The sequence below is a fragment of the Lagopus muta genome, chromosome 23 (assembly GCF_023343835.1).
Source record: "Lagopus muta isolate bLagMut1 chromosome 23, bLagMut1 primary, whole genome shotgun sequence".
Lineage (NCBI taxonomy): Eukaryota > Metazoa > Chordata > Aves > Galliformes > Phasianidae > Lagopus > Lagopus muta.
The window spans coordinates 5,062,737-5,085,242 of record NC_064455.1 but is presented as its reverse complement, the minus strand read 5'-3'; the positions used below and the strand labels follow the sequence as shown (position 1 = coordinate 5,085,242).

At 47.4% G+C, this 22,506-nt stretch overlaps 1 protein-coding gene across 2 annotated transcripts in view; it reads right to left on the bottom strand.

Annotated features, from left to right (window-relative positions):
* CSMD2 (CUB and Sushi multiple domains 2) overlaps positions 1-22,506 on the bottom strand; it is a 229,936-nt gene that overhangs the window by 88,458 nt on the left and 118,972 nt on the right. The window contains exons 14-21 of one of the 2 annotated variants that reach the window (XM_048969227.1): positions 21,065-21,247; positions 11,191-11,517; positions 9,183-9,377; positions 7,062-7,200; positions 6,707-6,894; positions 6,141-6,329; positions 5,871-5,987; positions 1,466-1,681 (exon numbers count right to left, since the gene is read on the bottom strand). In XM_048969227.1, the coding sequence (XP_048825184.1) occupies positions 1,466-1,681; positions 5,871-5,987; positions 6,141-6,329; positions 6,707-6,894; positions 7,062-7,200; positions 9,183-9,377; positions 11,191-11,517; positions 21,065-21,247 (1,554 nt within the window). The remainder of the gene's footprint in view (positions 1-1,465; positions 1,682-5,870; positions 5,988-6,140; positions 6,330-6,706; positions 6,895-7,061; positions 7,201-9,182; positions 9,378-11,190; positions 11,518-21,064; positions 21,248-22,506) is intronic. The other variant, XM_048969228.1, reaches the window with a different exon arrangement.

The following is a 22,506-nucleotide window of genomic DNA, read 5'->3' as shown; positions in this document are numbered from 1 at the left end:
AAAACACAGCTCTCAGGCTCCCAGCAGACAACTGATGTAAACCATTCCTCGTTCTCTGTCACTGCTGCCAGCCAAAGCAGAAAGTGACACCAGTGGTGGCAGGGCATGATGGAGGTTTGTCATCCTCCCCCTGGTTTAGTACAATGAAGATGAACTGATCCGGATGGGATTTCTGTTGCCTCTACATTACTAATCCTGAAAATGAATGAACACAGCATCCTGCTTGGGGAATGCAAGAGAACATTTAAGCTGCTACTAAATGAAAGGTCATGTAGCATTATGGAGAAGAGCCAAATGTATGCCTTTGGCCACAAACCATTTTAAAAGAAACCTCTTTTGGGGGTTATTCTTTGAACAAATAACGGAGCTGCAAAATACAAAGTATGTACTTACATAAATAAAGAGAACTAAAATACATAACTGACTCCCATTTTCATTTTCTGAGAAAGGAAGTAGGTCCCAAAATACTGAAAGTAACAGTTATAGCAGGACAACATGAGGCAATTTGTTTAGACAAAAAGCCATTTTTTCCCCATCAAAATGAAAGTTAATTGGAATTTTTATGTCTAGTTTTCACAGAGTATCACGTGGAAATCCCTGACTTCAGAGGGCAGAACAAAGGCACTGGGAACCAGTTTGGAGTGTGGCAGGTTTTAACTGCATCTATGGCAGCAGCTCTGTCCCTCAAAGACTGCAAACACATCAGCACCCAGCCCCAAATAACTGGTCATGGCCCTTCCTCCCCAGCAGGCAGAGTAGGGGCACTGAAAAGTGTGCTGAGATACAGAAGAGAATGGCAACCATACAACGAGCTTTTGTTCGTTCCTTGGTTGCTTTATGGAGCTGCTTGTCAGGGCATTCAGGCAGCAAAGACTGCATTTACTGAAACGTGTGCACAGGCCAACATTTCAGCAGTCATTTGTAGGACATTGGGGTTGAGGACACTTCAACCAAAGACTGCCTGAGCAAAGGCATTATTTACAAGGGTGATGATCTGTTCTGCATAAGGAATGGCCTCCTGGGGATACCCCAAGAAAATGAGCTGAAACTCCACCCATAAACAGAGAAGGAAAAGTCACTGGGCTTTACAATGGGATATAATTCCAGGGGGTCCAATCAGTCACCACGGGGGCTCGTGGTGCACAAAACTGCTGCATATGGACATAAAGGGCTGTAAAGAGAATATTTCCTGGGACACACAGTTCAATGCTGGCACAATTTATCAGTGGAAGAACTGAATACAATCACAGAAGGGTTGGGTTGGAAGGTAGAGCCCTGCTGTGGGATGGCTGCCCAGGGCACATCCAGGGCCATGAGCACCTCCAGGGATGGGGCACCCACAGCCCCTTTGGGCATCCAGTTCCAAGAACGGCAACCGCATGAACCAACAGGAACCTATTCCCAAGATGTGCACTGAAGTATAAAGAAAAGGGAAAGAATGAAGTCTATCCACCTCTGTTCTTACCTGAGAAGGTGATGTTGAAGCCCTCATAGGACATGGAGAAGTCTGAGATGAAGCGGATTTGTGCAGAGAAGTTCCCAAAGAGCCCTGCGCTGAGCGGGGCGGGCAGGCGGGAGCCGGTGAGCTGCTTCAGGGGCTGTGCAAAGCTGGAGTTCTCGGTGATGAGGAGGTAATCATGGCCATTCTCCAGGTGGAAGGTATGAAAGGTGAAGAACACGCCTGCAGGAGAGAACCAGCAGCACCTCGAACCAAAGCCCGCTGCACTCCCTGCGGTGACACCGGGCTCTTTTTGCCTGTTTTCCACTAAGAGCAGCCCGATGGAAAAGAAAAACCATACTGAAAAGAGAGGGCACATTTATGTTAGAAAAGTACCCAGGGCACAGAACAGAGCGAGGCAGTCGGGGTCTTCCATTCCTGTGCCTCTGGAACTCTGCAACAGGCAGCACAGCTCACCTGAGGATGGATCTGCAGCAGCAAGGATGGAGCCCGGCAGCTCCGAGTGCTTTGTTTTAGCTGTGCTGACCTTCAGGTGGGCAGCAAGGAAAGTAAAAGCTGTAGCTGTGAGGACTTGAAAATAACAAAGCATGTACTGGAAGGTATTCATACCTAGAAAACAGGACTTAAGGCAATACCAAAGGTCAGGAAGGTCCCTCCAGAAGGTATCTCTGCCAGCAGTGCTACTGCAGAGACCTCCTGCACCTTCCTACGGTGGGATGGTCCCTGCAGGACACCAGGAGATCACTCACAGACAAGCCCACATTCCTCATGCACACATGGCTTTTGTCCCCCTCTATGCCAACACTGCAACATCAACACCTTGAGGTCTACAGAGCAGCAATGGCCTTCACAGTTCCTCACAAGCCCTGAACCCAGCGGGGCTTTATGAGGCTCCTCCATGCACACACAGGTGCTGTCATCTGCTCTCCATCAGTCACAGCTGATTGCTGCTCCTCGCACACGTCACGAGCGCCCAGTGCCACGACCAAGTTCTTACATTAAAGCCAATGATTAACAGCACAGTGACGGCCAACCTGGGGAGACCCGAGGGCTGTCTGACTCTGCATCCCTTCTCTGACCAAGTACAGCATCAGCTGCTTGCAGGAAATCTGTAAATAAGGATCAGAGGAATTATCTCCTCCTTGCTCCCCGTTCCCCATTAATTTGGGAGATCGGGATGCGATCAACCCAGAGACTGATCAAAGCTCTGGAGCATGAGCTCTAATATTCATCCCAGCAGAATTTTTGTCAGCATCCAGTGATAACTTAACATTCCACTCGTCCCTACGTCTATCCAATTTCTTGGACTGCAAGCAATTTCCTTCCCAGGATAGAAGGACTCAGAGGTGGGTGACCAACACAAACCCTCCCCATGGCCATGGCTGGGAAGCTGCAGGGTTCACGGGAACCTCAGCCGTGTAACATCTCCATAGCAGCACATCCCTTGTAAGCATTATCTGCAGCCTGGCAGAAAATGTTTACTTCATCTGTTCCCCTCTGTGCAACTCCATAAAGGCAGGAAACTTTTAAACGTTCCCAAACGTTTATTATCCGTACCTGCAGTACAATTGATTCAAAGCTGATATGAACTGCTTTGGCGTGAAATCTCGGTGAGATGCAGGGAATACAAAATGCTGTAAGCGTTTCTTGTTTATCAACTGACAGTAGATTTATACCCTTGCCTTTACAAAACCCAATCTAAGGAAGAGAAATATCACACCCCCCAGCATCACCAGAGCTCAGTGCCTGGGGTTGGGAGAACAGCTTCCAATTTCAGGGCTTCAGAGATAACGGAGCCAACCGCACACATGGGGCTCTCCAGCAGCAGAGCCCACCAAGGGCTGGGTAACTGCAGCCAAAAGGGCTGATTACAAAACCATTTTAAAGAGCCTGCCACTCCGATTAAATTTTTGCACTGGTCTGCAATTTACCGTGGCACAAAATGTCTCTGTAAATGCAGGGTTTTTTTTTGCCCATTCTCAGGAAAAGAAACAACAAAAATTATAGGGAAAAGAAATCACTTCGAAATTCTAAGATGAAAAATAACAGTCTCTTTTTAAGCATGTAAACATCTTTAAGATTAAGCCGCTTTTAAACTTAAATTATACAGCCCACGAGTCCATAAAGTCAATCTGTCTGCAGCCACATAAAAACAACTATTACAACAATGAATGTGCTTCCATCAGGGGATTCGTGTGCTGCCCACCTGCAAGAAGCTCATCAAGACCTGGGAGTAAGCTGAGGTCAGCTTTTATGGTGCAGGTGGTTCCACCAGGAATGGCCAAAGCAAAACCCCAACTCTACTCAGCCATGTTATGGGAGAAGGGAACTCACACCCACAGCAAGAAGAGTGAAGGACAACGGCAATGGGTGATGCAAACACCTCCCCTGCCTGTTAGAGCTGCCAGAGCAGAACTGTTAACAATCCTAGGCTGAACCAGTATCAGATTTACCCCGTTCTCCACTGATTGCCCCCGTGGTATCCAAGAACAGGGAACTGAAGGCCAAGGCCAAAGCACACTGAAGATTTGGCAATTGCACTGCAGATGAAGTCAGCCAAGATTGGGCTTTTGGTTGTGCTTTTTTAACACATTTTTTAAGCCCATTCTGTTCTTCAGCAACTAAATTCATTCAATTCCAGTGGATGCTGCCCTGACTTGGGATCATTCTGCTGAAGTACTGGAGGAATGAGCGGAAACACTGCAGGAATGCTGAGGAGGGCTGGGAGAAGCAATGCAGCAGCTGAGCATATCAATGGCTGGGCAAATTGATCATTAAGAAGAACAGAATGCCACTGCAGGAGACAGAATGTGTACAAATGCACACATATGTATGCACACCTCCACCGGGGCAGCCCAGGAAAAGGCATTTCATTGTGTTTCACAAAGCTTTAGAGGAATGGACTCCTTTCCTTATTCCATGGCAGAGGTAAATAAGCAGCCCCTGAACTACTTAAGTTGGAAGGAAGGTTCTGCTGACATGCAGCCTGCCCACATGCCACCTCATTATAACTGCACTGCATCCTTCGTGTGTCCTCTCCTCTCATCCTCACCTCTTTCATATGGAGGTTTCCTGCACCCAAGCAGTGCCTTCACGAAGCTCACACAACTAAAACTGAGCCTGATTTTCTCTAAGTGAAGCAAACACTGCCCAGTATTGGATGGTCAGACCCAGGCCTGAGTTCTTTGGCCAATCCAGAACTGAGTGACACCAAACTGCTCTATGGGAGGTGCTGTTTCCAGTGCTGCTGCACAGGGGACAAAGAATTCCTAGACTTGTGTGGGCATTCCCCCACTATCTGAAAACGCACCGTTCTTCAAGCCTTGCTTAGTTTGATCAAAAGATCTTTTCTTCTGATATTAGCCAAAAAGAAAAAAAAGGTGCACAGGCCATCAGAGTTACACTTTCTTATATGACAGAGTGTCAGTTTGCTGCATTGTGCTTAGCTTAGCAACAGGATAATGCAGTGCCTCATCACACAGCTGAATCCAAGGCAGAGTGGATTAATGAAGAGTGGATTGCTGCTACTCAACTGAATAGTTTTCACAGCATGTGATGGTTCCCTTAATGCACTGTGCTGCTCATTGACAAGTTTATTTGCTGTAATACAAATGGTATGGCAAAATTGGCTCATGATAGCTCCCGTTGTGCTGATATCCAGTATGAGACAGTTACATAACAGTGCATAAAGTTACATAAAGGCTGTACCCTGGGTGCTTACCCCAAGAACATTCTGACTGCGTGATGAGTCCAAGAGTTGGACTCGATGAATGATCCTTGTGGGCATCATATTCTATGATTCTATGAGACAAACACCACCCTTCTTTCCACACAGAATTTGTTCTCTAATTCTCAGTGATGCACTTCCCGGAATTTTTCTTCCAAGACACAAAATTGGCTCGTGCCATGCAGGAAATTGGACTGAATAGACCCATGCATTGCCTCCAGGCTGCCAGCAGTCCTAGCTGGTGGAGAAATGGAAGCTGCAGAACCAGGGCACACCTGGAAACTGACAGCCTGAATTCTGTCCTATGTTTGGAAATTATTTACCATGCACCTACACTTCTCTATCTGTGAAATGTTACACAGATACAGCTCCAACACAGCAAAGAACATTCTGGGTGACAGTACGACTGAGTACCAATTACAGCAGTAGTGCCAAGGGCAGGACTGCCTTTCTCTCTTAGTTCTCTCTGTTTCAAAGAGCATAAAAGATGTCACCACAAAATTTATTTTTATGCCATGTCCAGACACAATGTTTGACTGGTGGCAAGAATGACAACTGGCCAAACACGTGGACACACAACAGCACTGCCTTGGAGACAAAGACATTGAGCACTGGCCTCCTTCTGACCATCCTCCAACAGTTCCAAGCCCAACTCCAAAACACTGTAAGCTAAAAATTGCTCACCTTTTCCATGTGATGTTTCTATTGTCCACGTGCAGTTCAAGTTATTTGGATAAAAATCAGGAAAGCCCGGGGATAAGATAGTACCACTGGAACCACGAATGTAACCTCCACATAGAGCTGCAAAGAAGGCAACAGTCAGCTCTTCTGAAGGTCCAAACAAAACAACCCAGCACACAGATCAAACATCACTGTGAATTTCCCAACTGCTGCACTGCCTTTGCAGGTCAGTGTTTGCCATCTCCTGCAGATGCTTTCTTCTGCGCCCCTTACCCTCACAGCTCGGCAGTGGTCTGCTCCACTGGAAGTTTGGCTCACACTCCAGGGCTTCGTTGTCACTCAGGGTGTAGCCTGAGTCACAGCTGAATGTCACCAGTGCTCCCACATAGAAATCATTGCCATGGCGCTGCCCATTGACGGGGATCCCAGGATCCAAGCAGTGGTCGGACTGCAGCTTCACAGCTGTGGCAAACAAAGCCAAGGCGTAGTTACTAACAGGGGGAAAGGTTCACCCTAGGAGCTCATCCAGAGTGCTGCTGATTATCCCCAAGGCAAGGGGATGAAATGGGCAGAGGAACTGAGCTCTGCTTCTTTCCAAAATACACCCTGTTTTCCTTCTAATAACATTCTGTAGATGTTAAAACAAAGATTAAAAAAAAAATTCTAATCAATCAAGATAGTTGAAAAGCAGAAAGTGCTGCTTGACTTGTAATGGCTTCTCAAATCAAGGCAGTGGTGCTAACTGCCTGGCAAAGGGGAGAAGCAAGTCCGAGGGGTCTTTGATTGAGTCCATTGTGCTGCTGGAGAGGGCAATAATTACGTGAACAACTTGCACTTACTTTCATATCGGATCTGAAAGCCAATGTCAGAGTGGCTTTTGTCAGTGGTGAAGAGGAGGTAGAGGTAGTTGCTGGTACTGATGAGGAACTGTGGCACCTGAGTCCCATCATAGACACCTATCAGTGGCGACGAGTAGGACCGGCCATCTCGCACCTCCAGGGTGTCGTAATTCACCTCCGTCTTAAACCTGCAAGAGACAGAAGAATATGTCCGTGAGAAACAATAACAGCACTGCTAACTCTGCTCTGTTGTAACTCTGAATGTGCTCTAACGACGAGAAAGCAGCACGGGCTACAGGATAACACGGAGGCATACAGATGTAGGATAATTGGGTAAGCTCTGAGAAATGCCCACCTGTCGAATGTGATCTTGATGGGGTAGCCTGGCTGGGCCTCGATCACCCATGCACAGCTCAGGGAGTCCTTGTAGAAGCCAGGCCAGCCAGGGGACAGGATGGTGCCACTGGGAGATGTCAGGTGGCCCCCGCATGGAGCTGCAATGAGGAAAGGATGCATTCAGGTGACAAACAGCACAGAAACTGCTGCAGGATGACAGGGACCCACCCCTGCCACACAATAGCTTTCATGCACTGCTGTTTCTCAGTGTTAAAACCAACCAGAAGCAGACTGCAAGAAATCGCCTTTTTAAGTCCATGCTGACGAAGTGCAGCTCTACCTGACCTTGTGCAGCAGCTCTGAGTGGACAGGGTGTAATAATCATCATTAGATATAAACCCGAGGAAACTGCAAGGTCGGTGTGGATTTCAGCAGCTGCGGGTGCCAGGAAGGCTTTCATATCTGCGGGTAATTGAGTCATGTCTTTTCTGCCACAAGGGACATCACAGGACTGTGGCATTTATTCCACATTGCAGTCCCTCACGCCAGCAGCAGAAGCTGAAGGCACAGTCTTATCTTTTCTTGAAAAAGGACACTGATGGACCAGAGGAACAAAATCCTACAGCCTTACGTTGCTGTGGATTGTCCTCCACAAAATGCAACAGCACAGACAGGTGCGTGCGCCCCAGGGTGAGCTCTGCACGAGGGCTATGAAGTGTCACAATGTGATCCGAAATGCCCACAGAAATCTGGGCCTAAAGCCATCACTGCTGACCTGAAGGATGCCAAATAAAAGCCAGATCTCAACTGGATCCCAACCAATCAGTTTTGAACGAGACGCCCCAGAGCTATGTAATTTCTTGTCAAGACTTCTATGCATCTTTCAACTCAACTCTTAGGTCTTTCCTTGCCGTCAATTATTCAAGTCATAAACGTTACTTTGGATCCATTCCTTGTTTGAAAAGGTGATTAAAATGTACACTTAATTCAGTGCACACCAAAGAGGGAGCGAAAGAGATCAACACTGTGACCACAGAGAGAAAAGCACAATTAATGGCATAAGGATGTCTGATGTTCTCAAAGCCTTCAGAGACAAACACTGATTGGGAATGCATTACTTTATGTATGTTTCCCCGCTGCACTCAGAGATACATAGATTTAAATACTCCTGTTTGTGATAGGAAAGGACACCCTCTATCAAACCCACAGACATTTTACTGTCAGCTGCTTGTAGAAGAAAAATTATACAAGAAAATAAGTCCGGCTTCTCTCTCCATAAAATTTATTGAACACAATCAATGCCTCTTATTTCAGTTTCCAAGACAATGGACAGGACTGCGTGCTTTCTGCTGCTCATCCATTTGAACAATGCATGACCAATTACCAAAATGATTTCTCAGCATTAGAGCACTTCTGTTATTCAAAGTGCTGTAAATACCAGCGCAGGGCATCACTCCTCTGACAACACAAGACTTTTCACCTCTAATGAGCAATTTTATTTTTTCCATTTCTTTTCTATAATGGAAGATTTAAAAGACTCCGAAAAAGCTCAGAAGTCTGTAATAAAGCCTTTAATTCAACCATTTCATTTCCCCCATTTCTGCACTGGCTATCAGAGCAGTAATGGCAAGGAGATGCAGACACAATTTATGGCTCCTGATTGCCAGAATCAATTAGTAGGGACTGATGTACCACAGCAAGAGACACGCTGGAGGTGTGCGTGTGGATGATGGCAGCAATGAGTTCACTTCTCACAGGGAAGATCTGCACCTTTCGCTGCTTTCATTACATAAATATTATATAATGTATTTTACATGCACCAAAAATCAGGACAGAAGACGTATCTCCACCTGTCTTCCATTCTCTGTTCTTTAATTCCCTTCATGCCAAGAGGAGCAGGGAAGTTTTCAGTCATCGGTAAATCAAAGCCTTCCATTATTGTTATTAGAAAAGCACCTGTTTTAAGATGAGCTGAGCAAATCAAACCATCTCCATCATTCATTTTGCATTGGTTGTTGTGTGACTGGTTCTCCCTTCCAAGCAAACTCTTCTGTGCAGACAGTTCCCAACAGAGCTGCACAAAATCATGGCCACGACTGAGAAGCTGAGGCTTAGAAGCACTTCCAGCTCTAAAGTTTACCTTCACATCTGAGCACGGCGTTGTTCCAGACCACGTTCCCTTCCTTCAGGATGCAGGTGATGGTCTCTGAGCCGTGGGTTCTGATGAAGCCCTCATCACAAAGGAAGGACACGGAGCTGCCGAGCTGCAGGCTGTCCCCAAAGCGCTTCCCATTCACAGGCACTCCAGGGTCTGGGCACTCGTTGTGCCTAAATGCTGAGAGGCAAAGAGAGGACAGTGAGCTTCCCTTCAATGATGTAACAATGATCAGGTCAGATCACAAGTGAAGAATTCATATTTCCACACCATTTCTATGGTGGCAATTAGCACGCGATCTTGCCCTTGGTTGCCTCACAGTGCAGCAACTGGGACCAGGAATGAGTGTGCAAACCATCCCATCTTAGCAACAATTCCGATGTGAAAATGCTAAAATACTCAAAATAGAGACAGATTTAAAAAGAAAAAAAAAGCTCTAAAAATACCACAGTGCATATGATCTACACAGACAGTGCATCCACACAGATGGGACGTGAGTTACCCATTAAGGACACTGTGTGATTTGCTGCCATACGGTCCACAGCCTTCCTTGTCATCATTACTGGGATAAAAGCAAGGACACGAAGCCATTACCTTCCTACATGTTGCAAAGTTAAGGATGGAATTGCACAGACACATTGCTCTGGTTAAAGGACTGCCCTTTTCCTGCAGCTAAAGCCAGGCCAGCCAACCAATCAGAGAATGAGCCCATAGCCTTAACTTCCCATTAAGTGCATAATTATGTACTATATCTTCGCAGGCTCAGAGGTGGTCTTCAGAGATGAACAATATATAAAAGATTAAAGCCTGCAGATTCATTACACCCACATGCTATGTGTTTCTTTAATGCATTTGGCCAAGCACAGCTCTGGATTCCCTACAAAGCATCCTCTGCCTTACAGTAACGTGTTACTATACACTGCTGAAGGGGAAAACACGGGCTGAATCTCTGTCTTGTGCTCCTGGAACTTGTAGCAATGTGTTGTGTCCTGTCTCCTATCTGAGAACAGCAAGGTGCCTGAGAAAGGCTCAGCAGTTCCCTTTTGGCAGCTCAAGCAGTCAGAAGACATAAATCCAAGTGTAGCTGCGTCATTTACAATAGCAAAAAAAACAACAAACCACCTTAAAAACATCTTCATAGAAGGGAAAACCACAGCTCCCAGTGTGGGTACGGACAGATCCAAACTGCCTCCTGCACTGCCAGCATCCATAGGAGAGCTCCTGACTTCACAGCACGCAGGGCTCAATCCTGGGTATGCAGCTCTGCCCCACGATGCCATTCCATCTGATGAGCCCTCAGCCTCCTCCATGTGGCCAAGGATTTCTTAAGACCTCTGAATTATTATTATTTTTTTTTTAAACAGAGGATTTGCAATCATAACTGGAAAGGCTATTAATTTAGTGGTGCCACTAAAGGCTATTATAACAAAATCATTTATCAGTTCTGCTGAATAGGTTTAACAATGCTCCTTAGGAAATTATAGGACAATACGAGGATAAAATTACTGTAGCATTCATCTGAGATTTGAAGACTGGACTTAAGTGAAGCCAAAAGTCCCTGAGGAAGTTTCAATGCTTTAGAATATAACAGAGCAACAGGTTTCTTTCAGTGTTCAGAGCCCTGCATAGGGAGTCAGCAAACGATGACAGTGCTGATGGATGGACTCAGCCATCTGGGCCCCAACAGATGCATCTGCTGTCCACCCAGTGAGCAGCACACAGACAGAGGGGAGGCAGAAAGCCCCTGGCACAGGGCAAGCTGGAGGCTGATGGGATGCTCCATGGAACCCCGATTTACTGGTGGACAACACAGCCAGACAAAACTTGTGCAACCAGCTCTGAGCGTGAAACCAGCCCTCTGTTACCTGACACGATCCCCACTTTTCAGCCTCACTCTGGATTTCCAATGATTTTGGTACGGTCAGGCTTTTGCCAATAGGCACCCAATGAGAATTTGGAGCTTGAAACGAAAAGCAAAGGATCGAGTTCTTACTGGTGAAGGTAATATTGAAGCCTCTCTTCTCCATGGAGTGATCAGTCTGGAACTCCAGCCTGGCGACGTGGCCGCTGCTGGTCAGCGAGGAGGGGATTTGGCTTCCTGAGAAGGTGCCCAGCACTGGAGACTCCGCAGTGCCGCCGTCCTTCACGGCTAGGAAATCAAACTGAGGCTCCACGTCAAAATCATTGAAAGCCAAATGAATTCTGCTCTCAGGTTTAGCTATAATCAACCAAACGCAGTGCAAGCTGCTTCCGTATTCTTCAGGGTAATTCGGCGACAGCACGATCCCAGACGGGGTGGTGAAGTTGAAAAAGCAGGAAACTGCAATGAGAAATCAGCATCACTCGGGCAGCACGATGCTCCCACACGTTGCTGTCACGTTCCCCAGCGTGTCCCCTGAGCTCAGTGATTCCTGCAAACTCCCAACACGGCTCCTGAGGAGCAGTTACACAAAGGAAGGGCTCAGTGCTCCATTCACTGCTGCTTGTCAGTGATTTATTTGCATGGGGAAGAAGTGACTTCAAGGTGGCCCCCAGTCCCTGGTTTTGGGCTGATGTGTGCAGCACTGCCTGGATGTCTGCACAGGTGTTGAGCCACGCACAATGCAACGGGTTGGTTTTACTCCACAAAGGAAGTGCTGCTCAGAAAAGCAGGGATTTGGTATTTTGCAGGAGAATTCTCCTGCATATCCCAGCGGAAAATCCTCCTGGAGAATCCAGGGTGGAACTGCAGCCGCTGCCAAATGAGAACACCAGCTTCAGAAGCAGCAGTGGCTCCTGCTGTGAGCACAGCTCAGCACAGCTGACAGCAGCTGCCATCCCAGGACACGCAGGTGCTGCCCTGGACGCAGGAGCTCAGGCAGCCCAAGGCCAGCATTGACCTGCAGCTCCTTCCCATTGCAAACCAATCACTGACTTCTGCTGGGCCACCAAAAGGAGGCATCCAACCAGACCGCCATTCCCATGGGAATCATTAAAAGCAGTCTTAAACTGAAGTTGAGGGGAAGAGTGCGTATGGAAAAAACAACTTTACGTCCCAGGAGTTTTCAATATATACTGTATTTCAGCATGACAAGGTCCATTAATTTGAACAACCAAGGCTGCACGTCCCTACTCTATGTTCTTTATACCTTACTTATGTACGCTTTGCTCATCTTCTTCCCCCTACCACACACCCTTGGGGTAAAACCCATTACTCGGAACACAGATCTCACTAATTCCTGGCAAAAGGACATCGCACGGAGGATAAGATTGGTTTCAGTTTGGCATTTATACAATTCTTTGGTTCAGTGCTCACCCTCCCTCTATTATTTTCCCTCCGTCTTCCTTCAGCGCTTAATGGTTTCCGATCAAATAGGATGGACGTTACCGTGACGTTATCAAGGCTAAAAGCTACACAATCCATTTCCTGCTCTCAGCAACAAAGGGAACAGATTAAAGGGAACACAAACTGCAAAATATCCTCAGGATTTTGGCTCTGTGCTGAAATATCAAGGGATGCTGTCAAATAATTCTGTCAGCGTAAGCTCGGTATAATCTGCCAACAAGAACTTACTGCAAATAAATGCAGTCACACACACAAAGATGTGAGCAGGAGGAGCTCCTCGCAGGTGTGAGCTTTCTCCTGCAAGTTTATAAGTCCAAAATGGTAAATCAGCATCCATGGGATGCGCAGCATCACAGAGCCAGCAGCAGTGCCGGCGCTGCGGTTGTGGCACAGAGCTTGGTAATAACAACAAACAACTTGTGGACAAAAGAGAGAAGAGCAGAGAGAGAAGAACAGAAAATTAACCTCTGTCAGATAACAGAAAATGGCAGATTCAAAAAATAACAGCCCTGACGACCCACACGCCTGCCTGGCAGGGAAGCACGTCACACTTCCGATGCTCTGCACTGCACTGAGTGCAGCAGAGAGCTGAGCTGCAGCTGGGATGAGGCAGGACCCCATGGGACCCCACGTCCCACTCCTGCTGGGGGGCACTCAGCCCTGGAGGACCACCAGCCCTGATGGCAGCTCGCCCTAAGGGCCAATGCACGAGGTTCGTTACCAAAGCTATCTGCAACACGAAGGCGTCACAGATTTATTTCAGGAAGAGGTTTCTTCTTTGAAATAAAGGGGAGGAGGGCATTGGCATGGAGGGGTGCGATCCCACTTCAGCCTCCCTGCTTTACCCAAACGCTTTGCCACCCAGTCAGACACAGCAGCTGTCAAACAGGACATCAAGGACACCGAGAAGTGCCATCAGAACAAAGATGACAGCGGCCAGGAAAGGTGGAAGGCAGCTGAGCATTACCTGCCTCATGCTGCTCTGAGCTCTGTGACAACCAGGGGCCCTGACAGACACACAGAGGTCAGCGGTGCTGCCCACAGCCCATCCATCAGCAGCACTGAGTGAGGAATACCTGCGGCTCCGCGGCCTCAAGCAAAGAGATCTAAATTAATATTTATTACCGTTATTCTTAAATGTTATGAGAGCACATTTCATTACGTGCGCAGCGTAGGTTCAAATTTATACTGACCTTTATCAATTACTGCTACTGAGGAAGTAAGGCAAAAGCAATTAGAAAAATGCTGTTATTAAATACAGCAGAATAAATCATGGCAGAACTCAAACAGCGGACTGCCCAAGAAAGCCAATGAGACCCACATCATTAATGGATGAGTGTCAGGTGTTTATTCACATCACTGCAAACTGTCAACATTCTGCCTTCCTTCAGAGCAGTAAGAAAGCAAAGAAGCTCTCACTGTTTCTTGTTCTGAAAGCCAAGGGATGCATGGCTGTGCCCAGAGGGCTCTGCCCCGCGGTCCCATGAGCAATGCTCAGCGCAACACAAAGCCTATCTGGCAATTATTCTCAAGCACGGCTGCTTGTTTCTGTGCCTTCAGCCTGGAGCTATTTCTGCACTGTCTGGTCACTCTAAGCACAACTTGCTTCTCTCTGCCTTCAGAAGCTGATGGCTGCTCTCATCCTGCCATGAGAACCCTGGGCTGATGCTGGGGAGAGCACACACCTGCAGCGGATGGAAGGGGGAAAGGCAACAGGTTCAGGAGCTGAAAACAAAGCAGGGAATCGCTGTAATGAGTTCAGTCTCCATGGAAACAGTACAAAAATCCCAACTTCTCTCTCAGCTTTCGGATATCATTCCCACAGTCTGTGACCACTTGGGACACAGCCTGAAGACAGGAACATACTTTCTGCTTTGCGTTTCGTTTTTAAGTAGCTCCCTCCTTGAGGCATAACTTGATGACGGACTGGAAAAACAGGACCTCAGCAGGAGCCTGGTTAATAACTGATGGCTCACGTTGAGAAGCACACGTCCCCAATAGCTAACAGGGCTGGAAGCTCAGGGCACTGGTTCCAGCTGTGAAGCAAAGTGCTTTACTTTTTGCATTTTCCTTTCTCTGTAGCTACTCCCTCAGTAAACACATCTGCATCACAATGCATTCTCCTTCTTCAACCCTGGGGCACCAGCAGGGCCAGTGGGAGGCGAGGGAACAGAGTCTGAAGCAAATATTAACCAGAACATTTCTGTTTTTGCAGAGCAACAAGCTCCCCAGCTCGCTCTGATGGAGGAGCTGTCACTGCCAGTGCGTTGGCCAAGGGCAGGAAAGCAGGTATGCTGAAACACAAGAGAAATGGGCAGGCTCTGGGCACCAGAACGTGTGAAAAATATCATCAGCACTCTTAAAATGGATCACACAGAAGTCTACGTGAATGTGGCAGGGAGTTACAATGCCAAAGCAGGTGTCGTTTCTACCCAATCGACACAGGAGCAGTGACCAGGTTGCTGGGAACAACGAAAGCTTTTCAGCTCACTGGGAGATGCTGAGCAGCGCTGCGCCGTTTGCCTGCAGGACGTGGGTCTGCCTCCACAAACCCCACATCTCTGCACACAGAGTGCCTGAAGGACAGCTGCTGCAAGACAAGCAAGGGCTCTGCACGTGTGCAGCTGCAGCACGGGTGGTGGTGGCTGCACAGCAGTGACAGATTGCAAGGTGAGCTGTGTGGGAAGCAACACCGTGAGCCTTACAGATGCATACATCAACTCCACCTGCAAACTGGAAACGCCCCCGCTGCAGCTTTCCCAAACATCAACCCCACGTGTAAAATACTAGGATCAAATAAGGCAGACACGAGGAAACTTCTCTGCAGACTAAATGAAAGGCAGCAACATAACTCACATGTAACCCCTGTTTTCTAGGTAGAGAAAAAGGAGAAGGAGATAAAGATGACCTCCTTGCTGATAAAAATCAGTAAGTGTAATTTCAGACTCAGACTCACGTGAAGAAAGACAATACATCACGCTGTGAACTGCAGTCAGGAATATGGACAGATGCCTTGGCACAGGACAGCTCATTTGCACCAGCATGGAACCTTATCAGGGTAACAGCTCCACTGGCTCCATCAGGAAAACAACAAGCACGGAGACGGCCCAATGAAGTGCATCCTCCTGATGAGAGATGAGCACAGCTGGGGCCAGGCTCTGCCATGTGCAGGCTGCTGTGCTGTCAGCATCCCGCTGCAGCTGGAGAGCCCGCTGTGCTGCTGGAGCATCACCAGCCCAGCAGTCAGCAGGCTCAGCTTTCAGGCTGAAAACACAGAAACGCAGCAGCCTCGTCACAGAGCTTCGCTGCTAAAACAGGATGGCAGCACAAAAGAAAGCTCCCCAGGTCCCTACCAGACACCAGGAGAACGCACAGAGCGGCAGGCACAGCAGGATGCTTGTGCCTCTTCAGCCACTAATAGATCCCAGTGACCAAGGAAGAAGGCAGGCTCTGGTTGGACCCAGGTAGAGCTTGGCTTTCCAATGGAAACGGAACGACTGAAGCAAGCACTGTCCTGTGGGAAACATGCAGCTTCTCTGACACAACTCGCCAGGAAGAGCAGAAGCAGGAGCTCCCAAGGAAAGCCTCATAAGGTCCAGCACAGCACTTAAACATATATGTCCACGTAGGCAAGAATTTGAATCTCAGTGCTTTGATAAACTGGGCCTGCAGTGCAGAAGCAGGACTTTGAGGGAACGTGACCTGCTTAACTTTAAGAGCAGAACGGTCTTACATGGCTGCAAACGTGAAACAAGGTTCTTAACAAAAGCTACAAATCCCTCATGTATACAGAGATCACAGTAATCCTACTTTCATTTAATTTGCTTCACCTACTGCTGCAGAAAGAATGGGTCTCAGTGGCTCAGGGGAACAGCTGTAGATACAGAGCATCTCAGCAGATTTGCTTCTTTGAACCCAGCTAAGGTTAATGGCGAGCAGAAGGCGTTAACAGGTCCCAGAAGATGCACGTCTGTGCAAAGCTATGAGCCAACTCAGTGGGCAGCAGGACCTTTCCCTGGTGGGTTCTGAGCTGTACAAACCCAGGGCCCTGCTTTGCTGAAATGAGAGCAAACATCACAGTAGGATGAGGTGACCCAGCAGCTCCTCTCCCAACTCGTCTGGCAGAGGCAACTGGAGCATCCCTCATCATTTCAGGATCATTGTACCAGGGTCCTTCATAAAAGCATCAATTAGAAAAACAAAAGCAAACAAAAATACATGGTAAAACAGCTCGGAAATAAAAACATCCCCTGCGCTTTTTCCAAAATCCATTATGAGCAACTGCATCTCCCCGCAGATAAACAGCCCAACGTTAGCCAGAGAAATAAAACCTGCTTACAGCAGGAGGGTGGAGCACATCGTGAGGCAACAACTGCAGCAGCACTGCATAAAGAGGAATTAAGAATAGAACTGAAACATGAAGAATGCACACTGCGTTGGGTTTCACTGCAAGAATGGGAACCTGCACTACAGCTTGGAACAGCCTACGAAGCCTCCCTTTGGGATGAAAAAGTCTCAATTCCTTTAACAGAAAATTCTCTAGAATTTCAAATCAAAGAATAATTGGGCAACGAAAGAACCATCCTGGTCATCTTATCCACCCACCTCCTTAATACAGACTGCAAAGCAATTCTTCCTTCCTGTGGGCATCCAGGAGGGATTAACCCATCTCAACTCAGCACTCAGGGGTGGAGAACCCATCACTGCACTGCTCCAAGGGTTAACTGCACTCAGTGTTAAAATCTACTATTTTTAAAAGGCAAACTATGCTTTTAGCACTGCTAACCTGAAACACACTGTTCTGCAAATTACCCTTCACAAGAAGATGGCACTGTAGGGTACTGCAAAGGTGGGCAGGAAAAGAATACAAAGAGAAAGAAAGAAAGAAAGAAAATAACAGCCAATTGACAATTTAATTTAGAGCTAAATGGAAACCTTACCAAGTGATATGAAGTGACACAGCTCTATTCAGAACACTGCTGGGAAAACATCAACAGCACTTTGCATTTCTGCAGACAAAACCCAAATGCTCACAGCAGACAGCACACACCAAAGGTTTGCTCCTCTGCTGCAAACTGCAACCTGTGCTTTGTGCAAAGAGGAGTCCAGGTTATGCAGCAGGTATCACACACTGAGAGAGGATCAGCAGAACAGCTAAGGAAGTAGATTTTATATTGCTACTGAAGGATCAGATGTTTGGAAAGCCTGGAAAAGTGCACAGCTTCCCAATGCCTTTGGAGATGGCTGTGCTGGCACAGCACTTCTGTGTGAAGGATGGACTGTGGGCTACAGGATGGTCAGAGAGCCTCAGAAAGCTCTGAAAACAGCCTGAAGCAGCACAGCCCAAGCTGTGGCCTTCCATTTAAACACACACACACACATTTATCCCCCCGCCTTCACGGAGCCCCAAAGCAACACCAACCAAACACCCTTAGGTTCACCACAGAGACCTTCACCCCAGGTTTGCTCAACACCTCACCATCATAATCCACACTGTTTTCTTTCTCTGTGTTTTACATAACTTTGAAATACTTGGAGGGTCCACAGGGGGAGAGCTGAGAGACAAAGAGCAGCAGGGATGGCAGCTCTTCCTCTCCTTAGTGAGGAAACAGATTATGGTCGCATAAAATGTTTTGTAGTAATGCTTTCCACTGCAATATTTCACATAACATTCAGAAAATGAGTTTTGCCCTGCTATACATGAGGAGGTTCAAACAGCAATTGCAGCCACTATTTGGAAGCTATGCTGCTATCACAACGCCCAGCTCCTGACTGCATCAATCCTGACTTCCATCATCATTCTCACTGCAAGATCTGAACAACCCACAGCTCTTCCAATAGCTGAAATTATGGGCTGGTTCCCCATTTGTAAACTTTATAACCTCCTCAGCCACACTTAACTGAAAACTTCAGCTTGAATATTGCATTCTTTGCAAGTTCCTATCATCAGAGCAGGAACTTCATCTGAGCAGCACAACCATTTCCCACAGGCAACATTTATCCACATGACACCTCCTACGCCCATTTTGCTGTCCCTCACGACTTCAAGAAAACCAAACGTGGCTCAGTAAGAAAGCAATGACTTGGGTTACCCTGGGGTATGAGAACTGCCTGAGCCCCAGTAGACAGAACAGCTCTGTAATTTTAGAAAGGCAGGGACTGCAAACCTGATTTGAGCACTAGAACACGTGCAGAACAGGGAAAAAGAGAGAAAGAAGGAAAGGTCTTCAGTACACACACAGCACCGACCCAGAGAACCACAGGAAGCAGAGCCCGAATCCAGAGCACACCTATGGATGGATGAAGCGCTACGGATGTGGTGCCAGAAGTTCTCAGACCACAGCGATTTGAGTATCTCAGATCATCGATCCAAACCCACACAGCAGGGACTCCTTGCTTAGTAAGGGGTTGGAAAGGACCTGCATCAAGGAGTCCTGCAAGGTTCTTCCAGTGACCCACACACTCACCCTGAGCAGTTAAGGGTCGCAATGAGGATGAAGACGGAGGTGCTGTTATCACAGAGGCACAGAGTCACAAATTAAGAACTCGTCACAATAAGCCAACGCATTACTTAAATGGTTTGTGTTGCTTTGTCATCACAGCCCCAGGAAATGAGCTCTCCACAATAAATTGTCTGCTCACAAATCACTTGCTCAGGACAGCAGGATGCACCGTGGCATGCTGTTTAATCTTCTGCATTTGTCATGCGTTTGCAGGCAGTATCAGAAGCACTGAATTGTTTGCATATCCCAACCAGCAGCACATAAATCAGGTTACCTTATTTTCCTGCCTGATACCCAATGCACTTAATGGTCTCCCAACATTACAGAGGGTTGTCACTAATTCCACTACAGATTTCATGCCAGGATACACATTTTGTCGTGCCACCTCTTCTGATTCATGAACACCAGTGTGACACTATCTAGAATAAGTAAATTCGAAGGCAGGGGAGCAAAGGTGTAAGAAAGCAATGGAATACTTTCCCCACGACCTGCATGTTGCCACATTGATTCACTGACATCCAGTATTCTGAGGGTCACAGAGAACAGAATGCAACGACTGTTTCTTAACTAAAAAATGTATGCCTTTATGCTGCTCATTGTTGGCAACTGGAGTTTGATTTGATGCCCTCTTTCAGTTTCTATCTACAGAAAAAATACAATCCTGCTTTGCTGGGAAGCCTGTCCTATTGCTACCATGAGAACATCACCTCACCCCCAGTATGAACAACAGGTTTGCTCTCACCACAAACTATCAGCAGGAACCTCAGCCAAACCACCAGCTGTTTTTATGAACTCATCTCCTGGGAAAGCAGTAAAACCTTCTGAAGCCAAGCACAGCAACGCCCTGACACCTCCCACCTCTAAGACACCCCAGGAAATTCCATTTTCCTCATCAGCATCTCTAGCTGCTTTGCTTCATGAGAATACCAAGTAGGAAGAAAGGCATCTGGAAAAGTAAAAGCCCCAATTAAATTGCTTCCCTTCCCCAAACAGACGTACAGAAATACTCAGAGGTCCAACCAGAGTTTGCAAAGAAAGGCGCTCACTTGAAAACTGATGCCCACAACTGTCCAGAGTGGGGATGCTGAGCCCCTGCAGCCCCCAAAGAACCCAGATCCACCTCTGCAGCAATACATTCCACCCCCCCATTGGCTGTATGACACCATTGGCACGGATCATGTTCTGCCATGCTACAAATGAGCGTTTTACACTGCATTTCTAATCCTGGTGCATTTCCATGCATAGTGAACACACTTCTAAAAATTCACATTTCTGCTCACTACCCTTCTTCTCCCCACGTTTCTGTCCTTTTGTCTCTTGCTCAGTTGAATTTTCATTCCCTATGTATGTTGGTTAGATTCAGTCTCACTCCATGAGAGCACAGCATTTGTTCAAAGTAACGCAATCCAGCAGAGCCACGTAAGTAGAGATGAAACACAAAGAGTTTGCTTGTCATCAGTCACAGAAAATGCAGATATTTTTGTGAGTTTTGGTAAAGCTCAAACAAAACGTGAAGGTTCAGTCACTACAGTAATGCACACTGCTCAATGTAACTTCAAAGGATGCGAGCCCATTAAAACCCAATGGGCACTGTGCACGTAACACCCATTTGCATCTGGAAATGTTACCCTTGGTCACTACTGAGAGCATAATATTCTACTTCTGCTGAGAACTCATGCAACAAATTAAAAATTGAGGTCCAGCAGCAGGGAGCCTGAATATCATCAGATATAACGAAAGAAAATTAAACGGCCAGAAATAGAATTTAATTCAATAGATCTTAAATTTCACTGTCGACGCCCCATCTCGGCTACAAGAAGTGCTTCTTTCTCTCCAGAACCGAGCTGCAAATGCTGGGAGGGCAGCGGGTGCACAGGGCTGTGCCTGAGGGTGCTGCCCCCAACCCCTGCCCTGCTGGGAGCACTGAGCCACGACTGCCTGCAGCTCTGCCATCCCAGCACGGCTCACAGACAGCACCAACATCACCGCCTCACCACGCACTGAAAGCATCTCAGAGCCGCCTCCTCTCACTGACTTACAAACACAGACAGGTTTCTGAGCAGACCACTGGCTACTCTTTTGGCAGGTAATTGTTTTCTGGCCCTTCAGCTCAAAGGCAGGCTGGCACTCAAACTTCAAACTGTCCCCGTGGCGAAATGTGGATCCTTCTCTTCTGCCGTAGGCCGGAATGCCGGGATCCCCGCAGCTCCCCTGGTCGATCTCTGAAAGAAAGGAGAACAGAAGCAGTGAGGGGATGGCTGTGAGCCCAAGCAGCACTGTGTGTCCACCCAAGTGTGCCTGGCACGGCCATCGTGAGGCCCCTAACGAACACAGCCACAGCAACCTGACTGCCAGCACTCGTGTTAAACCACACGTACCATGGGCAGACCCTGCAGCCTTCGGCCATGAGCACGAAGGCACGCAGTGCTGCAGCATTGCTGTTTGCTCCCTCCAGCCCCACCACCTCCCATCCCATTTCCACGTGTGGTCCTGAGCTGACAGCTGATGCCTTCCTGCGTGCACAGTGCTCATCCCTCTCTGTGTGCATAGTGGGACTTCATGTAAGCACGGGCACAACTCGCTGTTATCTGCTGCTCCATATGATTTCGTTTCAAAAGGGCCCCCTGCTCCGCATCACCAACACCGACAGCTCCTCATTGCCTCGCAGTCATCTCACTGCTCAGCATTATTCATCTGCCTCACATTCATCTCTCCTTGCAGCCTCCCCTGCTTTCTGTCCCCATCATCTATGATCAGCCTCGCTGTCTTCTCTCCCCGTTTTCAATTTCTTACACCAAATTGGAAACTTCTTTTATGACATTTTCTTTACAGAAGAAAATCGCATAATCCCAGATTTGCATGACTCCATCTAATATTCCAATTTGGTTTGAATAACAACAACGACCTCATTATTATGCTGACTTGAGGCAACTTAGATACAGGTGTATTATGAATAGAAGTCACAACGAGGCACCTCGCTTCTGCTACCGCTGCGTGCATCCTGAACTAGAAGTCACTGCCAGGTAATGAAGCATCCCCAAAATAATTTAACATAAATTAATATTAATAGAAAAGTTGGTGTGAAGTGGGATTCTTCTTTCCCCTGTCACTGGAAACAGTTTGCTGGGATTTGTGCATCCTCCTGTGGGCTCTGAATATCTGAAGGCTGCAGGTCTGCACTGCGCATGAGGGACAAAAGGTACAGCAGTTCAGATGGTAAAGTAGCACTGAACTACTGAACTGTACACTACTCCACAAAATAAAAAAGCAGAAGAAAGTGTAAATCGTGGGAAGAAAACCGAGCTTCAAAAGTCATGAAATGGTAACAAGATTGAAGGGCGGAATGCATATTTAAACATGCACTGCCGTGACCTGAAACAGAGGCAGGAAGATGATAACTTCTTCTGCCAGAACTCAACAGCCCTTAGAAATGAATTCTCGTTGTGCCATTCCTTCTCACCCCTCGCAGCACTGAGAGGCG